The 15864-nt window shown below is 47.2% G+C and overlaps 2 protein-coding genes across 4 annotated transcripts; both read left to right on the top strand.

Annotated features, from left to right (window-relative positions):
- The first annotated feature begins 1861 nt into the window (after positions 1-1861).
- Positions 1862-8483, top strand: fam169b (family with sequence similarity 169 member B). Of its 3 annotated transcripts, none has more exons than XM_083666714.1 (9): positions 1862-1915; positions 2185-2312; positions 3313-3415; positions 3661-3740; positions 4266-4425; positions 5695-5810; positions 6551-6695; positions 7368-7423; positions 7899-8483. In XM_083666714.1, the coding sequence occupies exons 1-9, from the start codon at positions 1876-1878 to the stop codon at positions 8097-8099; spliced, it is 1029 nt and encodes a 342-aa protein (XP_083522840.1). In that variant the 5' UTR covers positions 1862-1875; the 3' UTR covers positions 8100-8483. The 3 variants fall into 3 exon arrangements, with proteins under 3 accessions (XP_083522840.1, XP_083522839.1, XP_083522838.1); XM_083666713.1 differs by having other exon boundaries at positions 5628-5810; positions 6570-6695; positions 7902-8483; XM_083666712.1 differs by having other exon boundaries at positions 5628-5810; positions 6570-6695.
- Positions 8484-9059: 576 nt separating this feature from the next.
- On the top strand, positions 9060-13639 carry arpin (actin related protein 2/3 complex inhibitor). Its single transcript, XM_083666716.1, has 6 exons — positions 9060-9776; positions 10552-10627; positions 11848-11980; positions 12120-12326; positions 12788-12951; positions 13274-13639. Exons 1-6 carry the CDS (start codon positions 9685-9687, stop codon positions 13280-13282), a joined length of 681 nt encoding a protein of 226 aa, XP_083522842.1. The 5' UTR covers positions 9060-9684; the 3' UTR covers positions 13283-13639.
- The last annotated feature ends 2225 nt before the right edge of the window (positions 13640-15864 follow it).

Below are 15864 nucleotides of genomic sequence, written 5' to 3'. Positions count from 1 at the left end.
AGTAGGACTAGTAGGACTAATAGGACTGTAATAGGACTGTAATAGGACTAGTAGGACTAATAGGACTGTAGTAGGACTAGTAGGACTAGTAGGACTGTAGTAGGACTAGTAGGACTGTAGTAGGACTAATAGGACTGTAGTAGGACTGTAGTAGGACTAATAGGACTAGTAGGACTGTAATAGGACTAGTAGGACTAATAGGACTGTAGTAGGACTGTAGTAGGACTAATAGGACTAGTAGGACTGTAATAGGACTAGTAGGACTAATAGGACTGTAGTAGGACTGTAATAGGACTAGTAGGACTAATAGGACTGTAGTAGGACTAGTAGGACTAATAGGACTGTAGTAGGACTGTAATAGGACTAGTAGGACTGTAATAGGACTAGTAGGACTAGTAGGACTGTAGTAGGACTAGTAGGACTAGTAGGACTGTAGTAGGACTAGTAGGACTGTAGTAGGACTAATAGGACTGTAGTAGGACTAATAGGACTAGTAGGACTGTAGTAGGACTAATAGGACTAGTAGGACTAATAGGACTGTAGTAGGACTAGTAGGACTAGTAGGACTGTAATAGGATTGTAGTAGGACTGTAGTAGGACTGTAGTAGGACTAATAGGACTAGTAGGACTAATAGGACTGTAGTAGGACTAGTAGGACTAGTAGGACTGTAATAGGATTGTAGTAGGACTGTAGTAGGACTGTAGTAGGACTAATAGGACTAGTAGGACTAATAGGACTGTAGTAGGACTAGTAGGACTAATAGGACTGTAGTAGGACTAGTAGGACTAGTAGGACTGTAATAGGATTGTAGTAGGACTAATAGGACTAGTAGGACTAATAGGACTGTAGTAGGACTAGTAGGACTAATAGGACTGTAGTAGGACTAGTAGGACTAGTAGGACTGTAATAGGATTGTAGTAGGACTAATAGGACTAGTAGGACTAATAGGATTGTAATAGGACTAATAGGACTGTAGTAGGACTGTAGTAGGACTAGTAGGACTGTAGTAGCACTAATAGGACTGTAGTAGGACTGTAATAGGACTAGTAGGACTGTAGTAGGACTGTAGTAGGACTAACAGGACTGTAGTAGGACTGTAATAGGACTAGTAGGACTGTAGTAGGACTGTAGTAGGACTGTAGTAGGACTAATAGGACTAGTAGGACTGTAGTAGGACTAGTAGGACTGTAGTAGGACTGTAGTAGGACTGTAGTAGCACTAATAGGACTGTAGTAGGACTGTAATAGGACTAGTAGGACTGTAGTAGGACTGTAGTAGGACTGTAGTAGGACTAATAGGACTAGTAGGACTGTAGTAGGACTAGTAGGACTGTAGTAGGACTGTAGTAGGACTGTAGTAGGACTGTAGTAGGACTAGTAGGACTGTAGTAGGACTGTAGTAGGACTGTAGTAGCACTGTAGTAGGACTGTAGTAGGACTGTAGTAGGACTGTAGTAGGACTAATAGGACTGTAGTAGGACTGTAGTAGGACTGGTAGGACTGTAGTAGGACTAGTAGGACTAGTAGGACTGTAGTAGGATTGTAGTAGGACTAGTAGGACTGTAATAGGATTGTAGTAGGACTGTAGTAGGACTGGTAGGACTGTAGTAGGACTGGTAGGACTGTAATAGGATTGTAGTAGGACTGTAGTAGGACTTTATTTGACGTTTGTTTTGGTGGATGTTCCGGATCTGTCGATGCGTGTTGTGTGTAGTTGCTGTGGCAACAATGGATGTACCTTTCCACGCCAATAAAGCCACTTGAATTGAATGTGCAACAAGATCATATTTCCGTGATTGATTTGCGAACGTGTGCCTGTCGCCGCAGGGTGGCGCTGTTGCGTCAACCTCCTGCCCGCTGACAGCTGCTGGCAAGATGGAATCCGCCGCGCCGTCGCCGTCCGCCGCCCCGGCAGGTAACAGTCCCGTCCGACGCTCTGACCAGGTCTGACAAAACACACACAATAGACCAACACTTCTGAAACGTTTACGAAACGACCCAGAGATTTCTCAACTGTGGACTAAACTGTCAACAAGTCCCAATCCAAACACCCGAGTAGGTGTCTAACACTGTCAGCGCGTAGCAGGACTATGTTTACTGTCAGGGTTAGGGTTAGGGTTAGGGTTAGGGTTAGGGACGTGTCCTATATGTTCCTTGAACATGACGTTTCTTGTTGTTTCCCAGAGGGAACGTGTGCCGTTGACCTGGCCGTCCTGGATTACAGCGACCTGACGTCGCCCTCGGAGAGCCGTGCGTCTTCTCTGTGGTCGGACGAGCGCGCAGGGTGGCTGACTTCCTCAGACGGCTCCAAGGTAACTCCCTCCTCACCACCCGGCCCTGGGTCACTGCCTCTGGTCAACATGGTGCACTTTGTGTGCTGTCAGACTGTGGTCAGACTGTGGTCGTCTGTGGTCAGACTGTGGTCGTCCTAACCCTAACCCTAACCGTAAACTCGTAAACACACGTAAAATACACGTAAACTCTCATCGCTCAACAGTTCAACAAGTTGTGTTCGCACTATTTGTCTGTTTTGTTTGCAGATTAAAGTGCATCGATGGTTGTAGTTACTATTTAGTGTCATTAGGAAATAAATCGTGCAATAAATTTGTCATTAGATGACAGGATTCTGTTTTGATTTGATACTGATTTGCTTTCGTGACTTTTGTGGCAGATTTTTTGTATTCTACGTTTTGAGAGTTATAGTGCATTTTGCAAAAGATTAAGTTGTATTGACCATGCTGAGTGATATTAGGGTTAGGGTTATGAGTGATATTAGGGTTAGGGTTATGAGTGATGTTAGGGTTAGGGTTATGAGTGATGTTAGGGTTAGGGTTATGAGTGATATTAGGGTTAGGGTTATGAGTGATGTTAGGGTTAGGGTTATGAGTGATATTAGGGTTAGGGTTATGAGTGATGTTAGGGTTAGGGTTATGAGTGATATTAGGGTTAGGGTTATGAGTGATGTTAGGGTTAGGGTTATGAGTGATATTAGGGTTAGGGTTATGAGTGATGTTAGGGTTAGGGTTATGAGTGATGTTAGGGTTAGGGTTATGAGTGATATTAGGGTTAGGGTTATGAGTGATGTTAGGGTTAGTTGTATTGACCATGCTGAGTGATATGACTTATTCTTAGTGTGTGTGAATGTGTTGGTGTGTGTTAGTGTGTGTTATTGTGGTTAGTGTGTGTTAGTGTGCGTTGTTGTGGTTAGTGTGTTAGTGTTAGTGTGTGTGTGTGTGTGTGTGTGTGTGTGTGTGTGTGTGTGTGTGTGTGTGTGTGTGTGTGTGTGTGTGTGTGTGTGTGTGTGTTCCCCAGGTAGAGGTGTTGCCTAGCAACATGGTCAGACTGCAGCTGTTTGGTGATGATGACCCAGCATGCACTCTGCTCGCTCTGCACACAACTGGAGATAAAACGCAAGGTCAGCACCTCCAACACACACACACACACATACACACACACACACACACACACACACACACACACACACACACACACACACACACACACACACACACACACACACACACACTAACCACAACAACCTCCTACAGCCTCTCCCTCCCAGACCTACTGTGTAAATACCTACTCTGTGTGTGTGTGTGTGTGTGTGTGTGTGTGTGTGTGTGTGTGTGTGTGTGTGTGTGTGTGTGTGTGTGTGTCCAGTGGTTGCCCTGTACCTGTGTGGGAGGTGGTGGAGTGTTGGTGATGTGTTGACGTCGGGTTCCAGGTCTGGTCTTGTGATGGTGAGTGTTCTAGATATACGTAGAATAGATGTTCTAGATATACGTAGAATAGATGTTCTAGATATACGTAGAATAGATGTTCATCTCTCTTGCGGCACCATGTGCAGTATGATCGCTGAGCTTCCACCATGGGTAAACTACCTAACCCTAACCCAGTACTACTGCCTAACCTTAACCCAGTACTACTGCCTAACCCTAACCCAGTACTACTGCCTAACCCTAACCCAGTACTACTGCCTAACCTTAACCCAGTACTACTGCCTAACCCAGTACTACTGCCTAACCCTAACCCAGTACTGGCTAACCCTGACCCAGTACTACTGCCTAACCCAGTACTACTGCCTAACCCTAAGCCAGTACTACTGCCTAACCCTAAGCCAGTACTACTGCCTAACCCTAACCCAGTACTGGCTAACCAAACCTAGCAGTGTAGGCTAGGCTAACCAAACCTAGCAGGATAGGCTAGGCTAACCAAACCTAGCAGGATAGCTGGGCTGGGCTCAGGCCTGATCTGAATGGTTCCAGGTGCGGTCCGTCGTGGAGAGGGTGGTTCTGTTCCTGCTCAGTCAGGTCCTCAGGGTTCCAGGGGAGGAGCCAACCTTCACCCCTCACTCAATCAGGGAGCCAGGAAAGCTGTTGTGGCGTGATGGCGAGGCGGTTGGATTCTACACCTTTAAGAACAAAGGTGAGGCTCGGTCGTCACCGTAGCAGCTAAAGCTAAACATACCTTCTTCTCAGTTTCACTTAGTTTGGAACAGATAGATGTAGTTGTTCTAGATGCAGGGTTCTCCCCAGGATGAACAGTGTGGCGCTGGATTGTATTATCAAAACCCCACTCATGTTTATTCATGTCAAAATGTGCAAAAAATAACTAGAAATACTCAGCTGTGACGCTGACATCACTGAGGGACGTTGTAACATTTTCACCTTCGGTTTCATTTTTTTTTAAGAACGATGTTGTTGGCGATCAAAGATAGTTCCTCTATCATGACTACATATCTAGTTTAATAAAGATATTTCCTCTATCATGACTACATATCTAGTTTAATAAAGATATTTCCTCTATCATGACTACATATCTAGTTTAATAAAGATAGTTCCTCTATCATGACTACATATCTAGTTTAATAAAGATAGTTCCTCTATCATGACTACATATCTAGTTTAATTTGTCTTGTAATGTTTACATGGTGGTGCCACCAAGTTCACAGCGTAACACAGAGACACTGTAACATTGTTTGGGGAGAACCCTGGTTAGATGACCCCCCCTCCACCCCCTAACCCTGAGATGATAACCCGAACCCCGACCCTGAGATGATAACCCCAACCCTGAGATGACAACCCTACCCCTGCGATGACAACCCTAACCCTGAGATGATAACCCTAACCCTGAGATGATAACCCCAACCCTGAGATGATAACCCTAACCCTAGCCCTGAGATGATAACCCTAGCCCTGAGATGATAACCCTAACCCTGAGATGATAGCCCTAACCCTGAGATGATAACCCTAACCCTAAGATGATAACCCGAACCCTGAGTTGATAACCCCAGCCCTGAGACGATAACCCTAACCCTGGGATGATAACCCTGACCCTGAGATGATAACCCTAACCCTGAGATGATAACCCTGACCCTGAGATGATAGCCCTAACCCTGAGATGATAACCCTGACCCTGAGGTGATAACCCTAGCCCTAGCCCTGAGATGATAACCCTGACCCTGAGATGATAACCATAGCCCTGAGATGATAGCCCTAACCCTGAGATGGTAACCCTAACCCTGAGATGATAACCCTAACCCAGTGTTTACGGCCTTCCTGTCGCAGCCTGACAGCACTGTAGTCAATCTCCAACTCCTTTTGTGGGCGGGGTCATGTACTTTCCAGGAAGTCTGTGTGATGGATGCACCAATCAGAGTTACATGCTTCCTGTCCTGGACACTCTATTGGTCAGGAGCATGGCTCGGAGGCAGGGCCTCGCTCTACAGATGTTGGAGGATTTCTGTTCCTGTTTCCCCGATGAGGAAGTGCTGGGAGTCAGCTGGCCGATCTCCTGGGGCATGCTGGGAGGTGAGTCAGCTGGTCTGTCTCCTGGGGCATGATTGGAGGTGAGTCAGCTGGCCGGTCTAGGGTCAGGGTCAGGGTCAGGGGTCATGGGTCATGGATCATTCATGCTGACATGACAGAGCATGTTTCTGACTCCAGCATGAAGGAAGTACAACGTGACACACCTGTCTGTCTGTCTCTAGTACCTGTCTGTCTGTCTCTGGTAGCTATCTGTACCTGTCTGTCTGTCTCTAGTACCTGTCTGCCTGTCTCTAGTACCTGTCTGTCGGTCTCTGGTAGCTATCTGTACCTGTCTGTCTGTCTCTAGTACCTGTCTGTCTGTCTGGTAGCTATCTGTACCTGTCTGTCTGTCTCTAGTACCTGTCTCTCTGTCTCTGGTAGCTATCTGTACCTGTCTGTCTGTCTCTAGTACCTGTCTGTCTCTCCAGTGTGTCGGAGGTACCTGTCTGTCTTTCTCTAGTACCTGTCTGTCTCTCCAGTGTGTAGGAGGTACCTGTCTGTCTGTCTGTCTGTCTGTCTGTCTGTCTGTCTGTCTCTAGTACCTGTCTGTCTCTCCAGTGTGTCGAAGGTACCTGTCTGTCTCTCCAGTATGTAGGAGGTACCTGTCTGTCTCTCCAGTGTGTAGGAGGTACCTGTTTGTCTGTCTCTAGTACCTGTCTGTCTCTCCAGTGTGTAGGAGGTACTTGTCTGTCTGTCTCTAGTACTTGTCTGTCTCTCCAGTGTGTCTGTCTGTCTGTCTCTAGTACCTGTCTGTCTCTCCAGTGTGTCGGAGGTACCTGGAGGTCCACGAGGAGCAGAGGGAGCGTCTGTATGAGGTGGAGGCTCCGGGGGGCTGGGCTCAGAGACGCAACATCTGGCTAAAGCTACAGCTCAGTAACTATAGCAACAGTAAGACCCCCTTAACGCTACAGCTCAGTAACTATAGCAACAGTAAGACCCCCTTAACGCTACAGCTCAGTAACTATAGCAACAGTAAGACCCCCTTTACGCTACAGGTCAGGGTTAGGGTCAGGGTTAGAGTCAGGGTTAGGGTCAGGGCTAGGGTCAGGGCTAGGGCTGGGGTCAGGGCTAGGGTTAGGGCTAGGGTCAGGGCTGGGGTTAGGGTCAGGACCAGGGCTAGGGTTAGGGTCAGTGCTAGGGTCAGGGTTAGGGTCAGGGCTAGAGCTGGGGTTAGGTCTCAGGGTTAGGGATGGGGTTAGGGTCAGGGTTAGGGCTGGGGTCAGGCTTAGGGTGAGGGCTAGGGTTAGGGTCAAAGTTAGGGTCAGGGCTGGGGTTAGGGTCAGGGCTAGGGTCAGGGTTAGGGCTGGGGTCAGGGCTAGGGTTAGGTCAGGGTCAGGGTTAGGGCTGGGGTCAGGGTCAAAGTTAGGGTCAGGGCTGGGGTCAGGGTTAGGGTCAGGGCTAGGGTTAGGGCTGGGGTCAGGGTTAGGGTCAGGGCTAGGGTTAGGGTCAAGGTTAGGGTCAGGGCTGGTGTCAGGGTTAGGGTCAGGGCTAGGGTTAGGGCTGGGGTCAGGGTCAGGGTCAGGGTTAACCCTACCTCTGTAATTGTAACTTTTTTTCCAGGGCCGAGCGCAGAGGAAGGCCTCAGTGGGGGGCAGCAGAGAGACGCCCTTCAGGAGGTGCTGACTTCACTTCTGGGTTGTGATCATTAAGGAAATGTGATTTCAAGTGACAGTTGATTACCATTTTTAGCTCGGTGCAAATATTCCAAATGATGTAGCCAGGAGCAGCAGCAAGTTCTCATATTCCAAAGCCTATTAACTCACTAACAGTTCAGGAACACTCCCCACCTAGAGGGCCAAGTGTTTTATGTGGTGTTCACCTAGCAACAACACTCTGATTGATTGGCTACAAAATGAACCATCATAATTTATCCATTTCCGGTGAGTAAAGTCACCCGTGGCGCTCCGGAATGTTGACAGTTTAAGCGACTTTATTCCCCCTTGGCACTGAATTAAGGTTCTAAGTTAAGGTTCTAAGTTAAGGTTCTAAGACAGTTTGTAAGATGTTGGTGGAAACAAGGACAGTTGTTGGTTGTGAGGATACATGGAGAATCAAATATATAATGAAATCTGCTTAAACCCCTCCCTCTAGCAGTCTCCTGACACCGGATTGGCTACTGTCAGACACAGAGCACCATGTGACCACTCTCCTGACACCGGATTGGCTACTGTCAGACACACAGCACCATGTGACTGCAGCAGAGGAGAGAGGCGGCCATTTGTGGAGGAGAAGAGTGTCAGCCCTAACCCTAACCCTAACCCCAAACGAACCAGGACTTTAGAACAGCCCTAACCCTAACCCCAAACGAACCAGGACTTTAGAACAGCCCTAACCCTAACCCCAAACGAACCAGGACTTTAGAACAGCCCTAACCCTAACCCCAAACGAACCAGGACTTTAGAACAGCCCTAACCCTAACCCCAAACGAACCAGGACTTTAGAACAGCCCTAACCCCAAACGAACCAGGACTTTAGAACAGCCCTAACCCCAAACGAACCAGGACTTTAGAACAGCCCTAACCCCAAACGGACCAGGACTTTAGAACAGCCCTAACCCTAACCCCAAACGGACCAAAACAGACAGACAGACACACATGTGACTTCATAGGTACGATGCCTTTGACCACATAATGTAGTGTCTGTACAGGGAGATGTCTATCATTGTCTCCTGATGACAAATACATGATCTCTGTGGTGGGGGGTTTGGAGGGTGGGGGGTTTGGGTGAGGTCTCTGTGGTGGGGGGTTTGGAGGGTGGGGGGTTTAGGTGAGGTCTCTGTGGTGGGGGGTTTGGAGGGTGGGGGGTTTGGGTGAGGTCTCTGTGGTGGGGGGTTTGGAGGGTGGGGGGTTTGGGTGAGGTCTCTGTGGTGGGGGGTTTGGAGGGTGGGGGGTTTGGGTGAGGTCTCCGTGGTGGGGGGTTTGGAGGGTGGGGGGTTTAGGTGAGGTCTCTGTGGTGGGGGGTTTGGAGGGTGGGGGGTTTGGGTGAGGTCTCTGTGGTGGGGGGTTTGGAGGATGGGGGGTTTAGGTGAGGTCTCTGTGGTGGGGGGTTTGGAGGGTGGGGGGTTTGGGTGTGAGAGCTGAACTACAAAGCGACAGTCTGAGACAACACAGTCCTCCGTTCACAGGTTTGGCACAATGTGCTTTGTGTATTTGTGTATTTGTGTATTTGAAATACAAATAAATGTGTGGAGATTGCAGGTTCAAACATTGAGGTAGTTGACGGGTTCAAAAGCCAAGTTAGGGACTGCCTGTTAAAATAAAGGTTAAATAGAAGTCTAACTATGTTATTGTGAGTGAATTAAAATAAGTTGGTAATTCTATGTAATACTAATTATTGTCTCAGTTCGAACTGTCATCCTGACTGTCCAGCAGGGGGCGTCGTGGCCTAACCTATAACCGCCAAACTCTTCTGGATTAGATGGATTTTTACTATGCTATTATTATGCTATTGCTATTGTTTTTCTTTTATTACTATGACATTTTTAATTTATTTTGATTTAACCTTTATTTAAACAGGTAAGTCATTAAGAACAAATTCTTATTTAACATTGCATTGTTAATTGTTATTGTTGATGAGTTGCTTGACCTAAAACATTTCATTCCACTGCACCATGTTTCATAACATCGAGACCCCTGCAGTCACTTCCTGCTCCAATTGTGTAAATGACCATTAACGTTTGATTTGACTTGACTTGATTTGATTTGACTTGATTTGATTTGATTTGGATGAAGAGGCATAAGGAACTCCACCGCTGCCCGCTCCAGATTGTCCAACTGCGCCGTATTGTAAAACAAACGCACCCAAAGCGATTTCTATCCGTGTGTCCCGTTTGACAAGGAAGCAGGAAGTGAGTGCACAAGTCTCGGTGTTTGGAAACATGAGCAGAATTCACCACAACACTCCTCTCCAGAACAAACCCGTCCACAACCACAGGACCGCCGGGGTCTGGACCCCCGACTCCTATCACAGGTAATGACTGCTGTTTATTTTGTGTGTTTTATTTTATTTGATTAAAGGGTGGTTTGCCAGCTCTTTGCGGTGTAGCACAGCCCTAACCCAACCATGGACGTTTGTTGACCAAAGTGACGTTTTTCCATGGTTTGTTTGATTGCTTGCGCGACGCACGGGGGTCGTGTCCGTGTCCAGACTCCTCCAGTGCATCCGACACCAAACGCTTGCGTTTACACGTGAAACACCGCAGAATATTTCGGCAACAACATTTTCTGTAAAACCGCCACAGCGCTGCTTTCCTCTCCGTGGTTTTCTATAGTGTGGGTACCCGAGTACACACACACACACACACACACACACTCACTCTCTCTCTCTCTCTCTCTCTCTCTCTCTCTCTCTCTCTCTCTCTCTCTCTCTCTCTCTCTCTTCACACACATTCTACATACACACACACACACTCACTCTACACACTCTCACTTCATCACTCTCACTCTATACAGTGATAGAGTGATAGTAACCATGGAGAGAGAACCCTGTTCTGTCTCTAGTAATAGGTCAGGAAGATACCACCACAGGAAGAACAGATGAGCCGGTCCTCAGATGAGCCCGGTCCTCAGATGAGCCGGTCCTCAGATGAGCCCGGTCCTCAGATGAGCCGGTCCTCAGATGAGCCTGGTCCTCAGATGAGCCCGGTCCTCAGATGAGCCTGGTCCTCAGATGAGCCTGGTCCTCAGATGAGCCTGGTCCTCAGATGAGCCGGTCCTCAGAGTGTCTGACAGTGTGTTCCTCTCAGCGGTCCAGGTGTCCTACTGGAGGGACGGCTGGTCGATGTCTCACGACACACCATCACAGATGTCAACAACAAGAAGGTACACACACACACACACACACACACACACAACAAGAAGGTACACACACACACACACACACAACAAGAAGGTACACACACACACACACACACACAACAAGAAGGTACACACACACACACACAACAAGAAGGTACACACACACAACAAGAAGGTACACACACAATAAGAAGGTACACACACACAACAAGAAGGTACACATACACACACAACAAGAAGGTACACACATACACACACAACAAGAAGGTACACACACACACAACAGGAAGGTAGACACACACACACAACAAGAAGGTACACACACACACAACAAGAAGGTACACCCACACACAACAGGAAGGTACACACACACACAACAGGAAGGTACACACACACAACAGGAAGGTAGACACACAACAAGAAGGTACACACACACACACACAACAAGAAGGTACACACACACAACAAGAAGGTACACACACAATAAGAAGGTACACACACACAACAAGAAGGTACACATACACACACAACAAGAAGGTACACACATACACACACAACAAGAAGGTACACACACACACAACAGGAAGGTAGACACACACACACAACAAGAAGGTACACACACACACAACAAGAAGGTACACCCACACACAACAGGAAGGTACACACACACACAACAGGAAGGTACACACACACAACAGGAAGGTAGACACACAACAAGAAGGTACACACACACACACACAACAAGAAGGTACACACACACAACAAGAAGGTACACACACACACACACACACACAACAAGAAGGTACCATCGTATGTAACATTTGACAGTAAAATCAATGTTTGACTGTCAATCTTCTATGAACTGAACAGAATTTGTTGACATTATATCTGAGTTCATAAATATGTGGTTTCACTGACACACTGACACGAGTATTCCATGTCTGACCTCATTTTATGAAGCGTCCATGAAGACCTGGTCTCTTCTAAGTCAAGGTTTATCTGAGGACATCATTTAGAATTTCTCCTACCGGACAATAATTAGTCCTTTTCCAAAATGAAACAACTGAAATGCTGATCTTCACGGATCAGACGGCAATGAGACCACACTGTAATCATATCCATTAGTGTGTGTGTGTGTGTGTTAGTGTAGTCTAACTCTCTCTCTCTCCAGGAGAGGTTCTATGTGTGTGTGTGTGTGTGTAGTCTAACTCACTCTCTCTCTCTCTCTCTCTCTCTCTCTCCAGGAGAGGTTCTATGTGTTGTACATCAAACCCAGTCAGATCCACAGGAGGAAGTTTGATGCTGAAGGTTTGGAGATGGAACCCAACTTCAGCCAAACCAGGAAGGTCATCACAGGTCACCTGATGTCATCCTTCAGTAAGTTAACAGGATATGATGTCATCCTTCAGGAAGGACGGGTCATCTCCACGCCTCTGATAACTCCCCTGATCCCACAGAGAAATGATTCAGGGTTAGAGTGTTGAGACCGTGTTGTGACCGTGTTGTGACCGTACAGGGGTCGAGGCGAAAGGGGAGACAGACCGCCTGTCGGAGGAGCAGCTGGTTGCCATGGTGAACAAGGAGGAGCTAGCCCAGCTGACGGAGGGCCATCGGCCCAGTGGGACAACGGGGTTCTGGATCGCCGAGGCGGACCTGGAGAAGACGGAGCTGGAGGCGGGCCAAGACCTCCGCCTGAAGACCCATGGAGACGGACCCTTCATCTGTCAGTTACCCTGACCTCTGACCTTAACCTCTGACCACTAACTTTAACCCCTGAACCTTAACCCTGACCCCTAACCTTAACCCCTGTTCCTAACCCTGACCCCTAACCTTAACCCCTGACCTTAACCCCTAACCTTAACCCCTGACCCTAACCCCTAACCTTAACCCCTGACCCAAACCCTGACCCCTAATCTTAACCCCTGTTCCTAACCCTGACCCCTAACCTTAACCCCTGACCCCTAACCTTAACCCCTGACCCAAACCCTGACCCCTAACCTTAACCCCTGACCCCTAACCTTAACCCCTGACCCTAACCCTTATCTGTAGGTTTAACGTTCCAGAATGTATGACTAAAGATCTAAGCAACTGTCTGTCTGTCTGTCTGTCTGTCTGTCTGTCTGTCTGTCTGTCTGTCTGTCTGTCTGCCTGCCTGTCCCTCCCTCCCTCCCTCCCTCCCTCCAGTCTCCCTGGCCAGGGTGGCCGTTGGCACGGTGACCAGATGTAACTTTGCGGGTGACGAGGCGACAGGGTCGTTGTGGACGGACAAAATCATGACCAACAAACAGGAAGCAGCCGTCACCACGGCAACAGAGGGAGCAGGGGAAGGGGCGGAGGAAGATGAATGGGTTAGTCCTTAGTAACTGTAACCATAGAGCTAGCTAAAAATGTGTCTAATGTTTATTGTTTAATCTCAAGACTTGATTCCTAGCCTCCTCTCTCCTAGCCTCCTCTCTCCTTGCCTCCTCTCTCCTTGCCTCCTCTCTCCTAGCCTCCTCTCTCCTAGCCTCCTCTCTCCTAGCCTCCTCTCTCCTTGCCTCCTCTCTCCTTGCCTCCTCTCTCCTAGCCTCACCTCCTCCACCTTCTCCAGATCTTCTCCTGGAAGGAGATTGGGTCTATATGACATATGACCCCTGTTCCTTTGTTCCTTTGTTCCTTTGTTTGTGTCAGGATGACTGAGGAGGATGGAAGAGAGGAGGAGGATGAGGAGGAGGATGGAAGAGAGGAGGAGGATGAGGAGGAGGATGGAAGAGAGGGAGGAGGAGGATGGAAGAGAGGAGGAGGAGGAGGATGGAAGAGAGGAGGAGGAGGATGGAAGGAAGAGACACTACAACCTAGTTAAGGAAGTGATGTCAGCGATGGGAGGAGTTAGTGTGGCTGTTTGTTTGTTGTTGTAATATAGACTTTGATGAGTACTCTGGCTGGGCTTAAATAAGCAGGGGAACAGGGTGGGGCTTAAATAAGCAGGGGAACAGGGTGGGGCTTAAATAAGCAGGGGAACAGGGTGGGGCTTAAATAAGCATTAAATAAGGGCGGGCGGGGCGGGGCATGTTGTCACCGATGGCAGCCTGGTCATCCAATCAGAAAGATATAGTTTCTCAAACCAAAAGCAAACGGTGGATGACTGCGTCAGGTTCTTAAAGGGCCAGTCTGGAACATTCTTAAAGGTCCAGTCTGGAACATTCTTAAAGGTCCAGTCTGGAACATTCAGGGTTTCTAGAAGCTTCCTAATGGTTGGAGTGACGATGTTTAATCGGTAGCGATCAGACAATGAGACCCCTTGAAAGAAATGTTGAGCGATGTTTTGATCCGGAAAAAGCTCTTTCTAAGATGAGTGTCCTACCCGACACTCTGTTTGTATACAAACATGTTGTTACTGCCAGGGGTGTTCTAGGGGAGGAGCCAGGGGAGGGGCCTCTCTCTCTCTCTGGTGTCATCATCTCTATTTCTTTACACATCATGTGAACATTCTATAATTATTAAACCAATGCTGGCGTCTTTGTTGTTGTTGAACTGTTTGTTGCTTCTAAACATGATCTTATACAGTGCCCTGCCTAAGTAATGGGACAGTGCACCCTTTTAAAACTATGTTACAAAATGCTTTACAAATGTGCAGATAAAACAAATATGCAAATAAAAACAAAATTATAAGTAGGAAAACAGTAAAAACCCATTAAAACAAAAGGCTGGTCGATAAAAAAGAGTTTTAAGAAGAGATTTAAAAGAGAATACAGGAAGAACCCAGAGACAATCTAACAGGTGAGGTTTTATTATGTGTATCATTCAAAAGGGAAAATTGCAAGAGGTGATATTTTGGTACATAATTGATCACAAATCACAAATCGATACTTCATTACTCCAGCTGTTTGTTACAGAACAATACATGGTAATATTAACATGGACACAGACTTGTCTACAGTATCAGTATATCATACCATGTTTAAATGAACAGGCGCATACAGTAACCCTTGAAAACAAATATGAATTACAAAGCCCAACCAGACACCATATTATTACACAAAAAAGGGCATTTTATTTAACCATTAACCATTTTATAAGGCAGCCCTGCATACACACAAGTTACAACCACACATCATACAAAATTACAGCATTATAAAACACAATCAAGAAAAACAACCACATATTCCATCAATGAGGTCCCTTAATATTTTAAATCACCTGAGTGGTCAACTAAAAGCGGATTTGCCCAATTGGGTGGAGTCTTGAGGAACCTCCCGAGTTAACCAACCCTGAGACCAGAGGAGCCTCTAGAGTTAACCAACCCTGAGACCAGAGGAGCCTCCAGAGTTAACCAACCCTGAGACCAGAGGAGCCTCTAGAGTTAACCAACCCTGAGACCAGAGGAGCCTCCAGAGTTAACCAACCCTGAGACCAGAGGAGCCTCTAGAGTTAACCAACCCTGAGACCAGAGGAGCCTCCAGAGTTAACCAACCCTGAGACCAGAGGAGCCTCTAGAGTTAACCAACCCTGAGACCAGAGGAGCCTCCAGAGTTAACCAACCCTGAGACCAGAGGAGCCTCTAGAGTTAACCAACCCTGAGACCAGAGGAGCCTCCAGAGTTAACCAACCCTGAGACCAGAGGAGCCTCTAGAGTTAACCAACCCTGAGACCAGAGGAGCCTCCAGAGTTAACCAACCCTGAGACCAGAGGAGCCTCTAGAGTTAACCAACCCTGAGACCAGAGGAGCCTCTAGAGTTAACCAACCCTGAGACCAGAGGAGCCTCCAGAGTTAACCAACCCTGAGACCAGAGGAGCCTCCAGAGTTAACCAACCCTGAGACCAGAGGAGCCTCTAGAGTTAAAAAGTTAGAACCAGTTTGGTAACTTCTGTTCTTATACATTAATAACAAGGTTAGGTAATTTTTAGTTTATGCAGTAAGGCTTTATACACAAAAAGGGAGTAATGAGGAGACATACGGGACTTTAACGAGGTCCAACCAACCTTTTGATCACGTGATGAAGTGAAGGGCGGACTGTTTCGGTTGGTTCAGGGTGGGATAGGGTTTGTTGGAACAAGTGTTACTTGTTTAAAGGGGAAATCTGGGATTCAAACAATAACAAATAATGTTCAGTTCAGTTGAAATAAGCTCATGAAGCATTTACAAGTTCCATTCTTCAAGAATCAACGGCTATATTCGAATAATATAAAAGTCCTTCAAATTGATGTACTAATTCCAGATTGCCCTGTTAAATGAACATTTCTGACATACTTTATATTGTTGAGAAATAAGGGGCTGCATG

This window comes from Argentina silus, assembly GCF_951799395.1.
Source record: "Argentina silus genome assembly, chromosome: 3".
In the NCBI taxonomy this organism is placed as follows: domain Eukaryota; kingdom Metazoa; phylum Chordata; class Actinopteri; order Argentiniformes; family Argentinidae; genus Argentina; species Argentina silus.
Note: the sequence above shows the minus strand (reverse complement) of the source record. Positions and strands in the feature narration are given on the sequence as shown.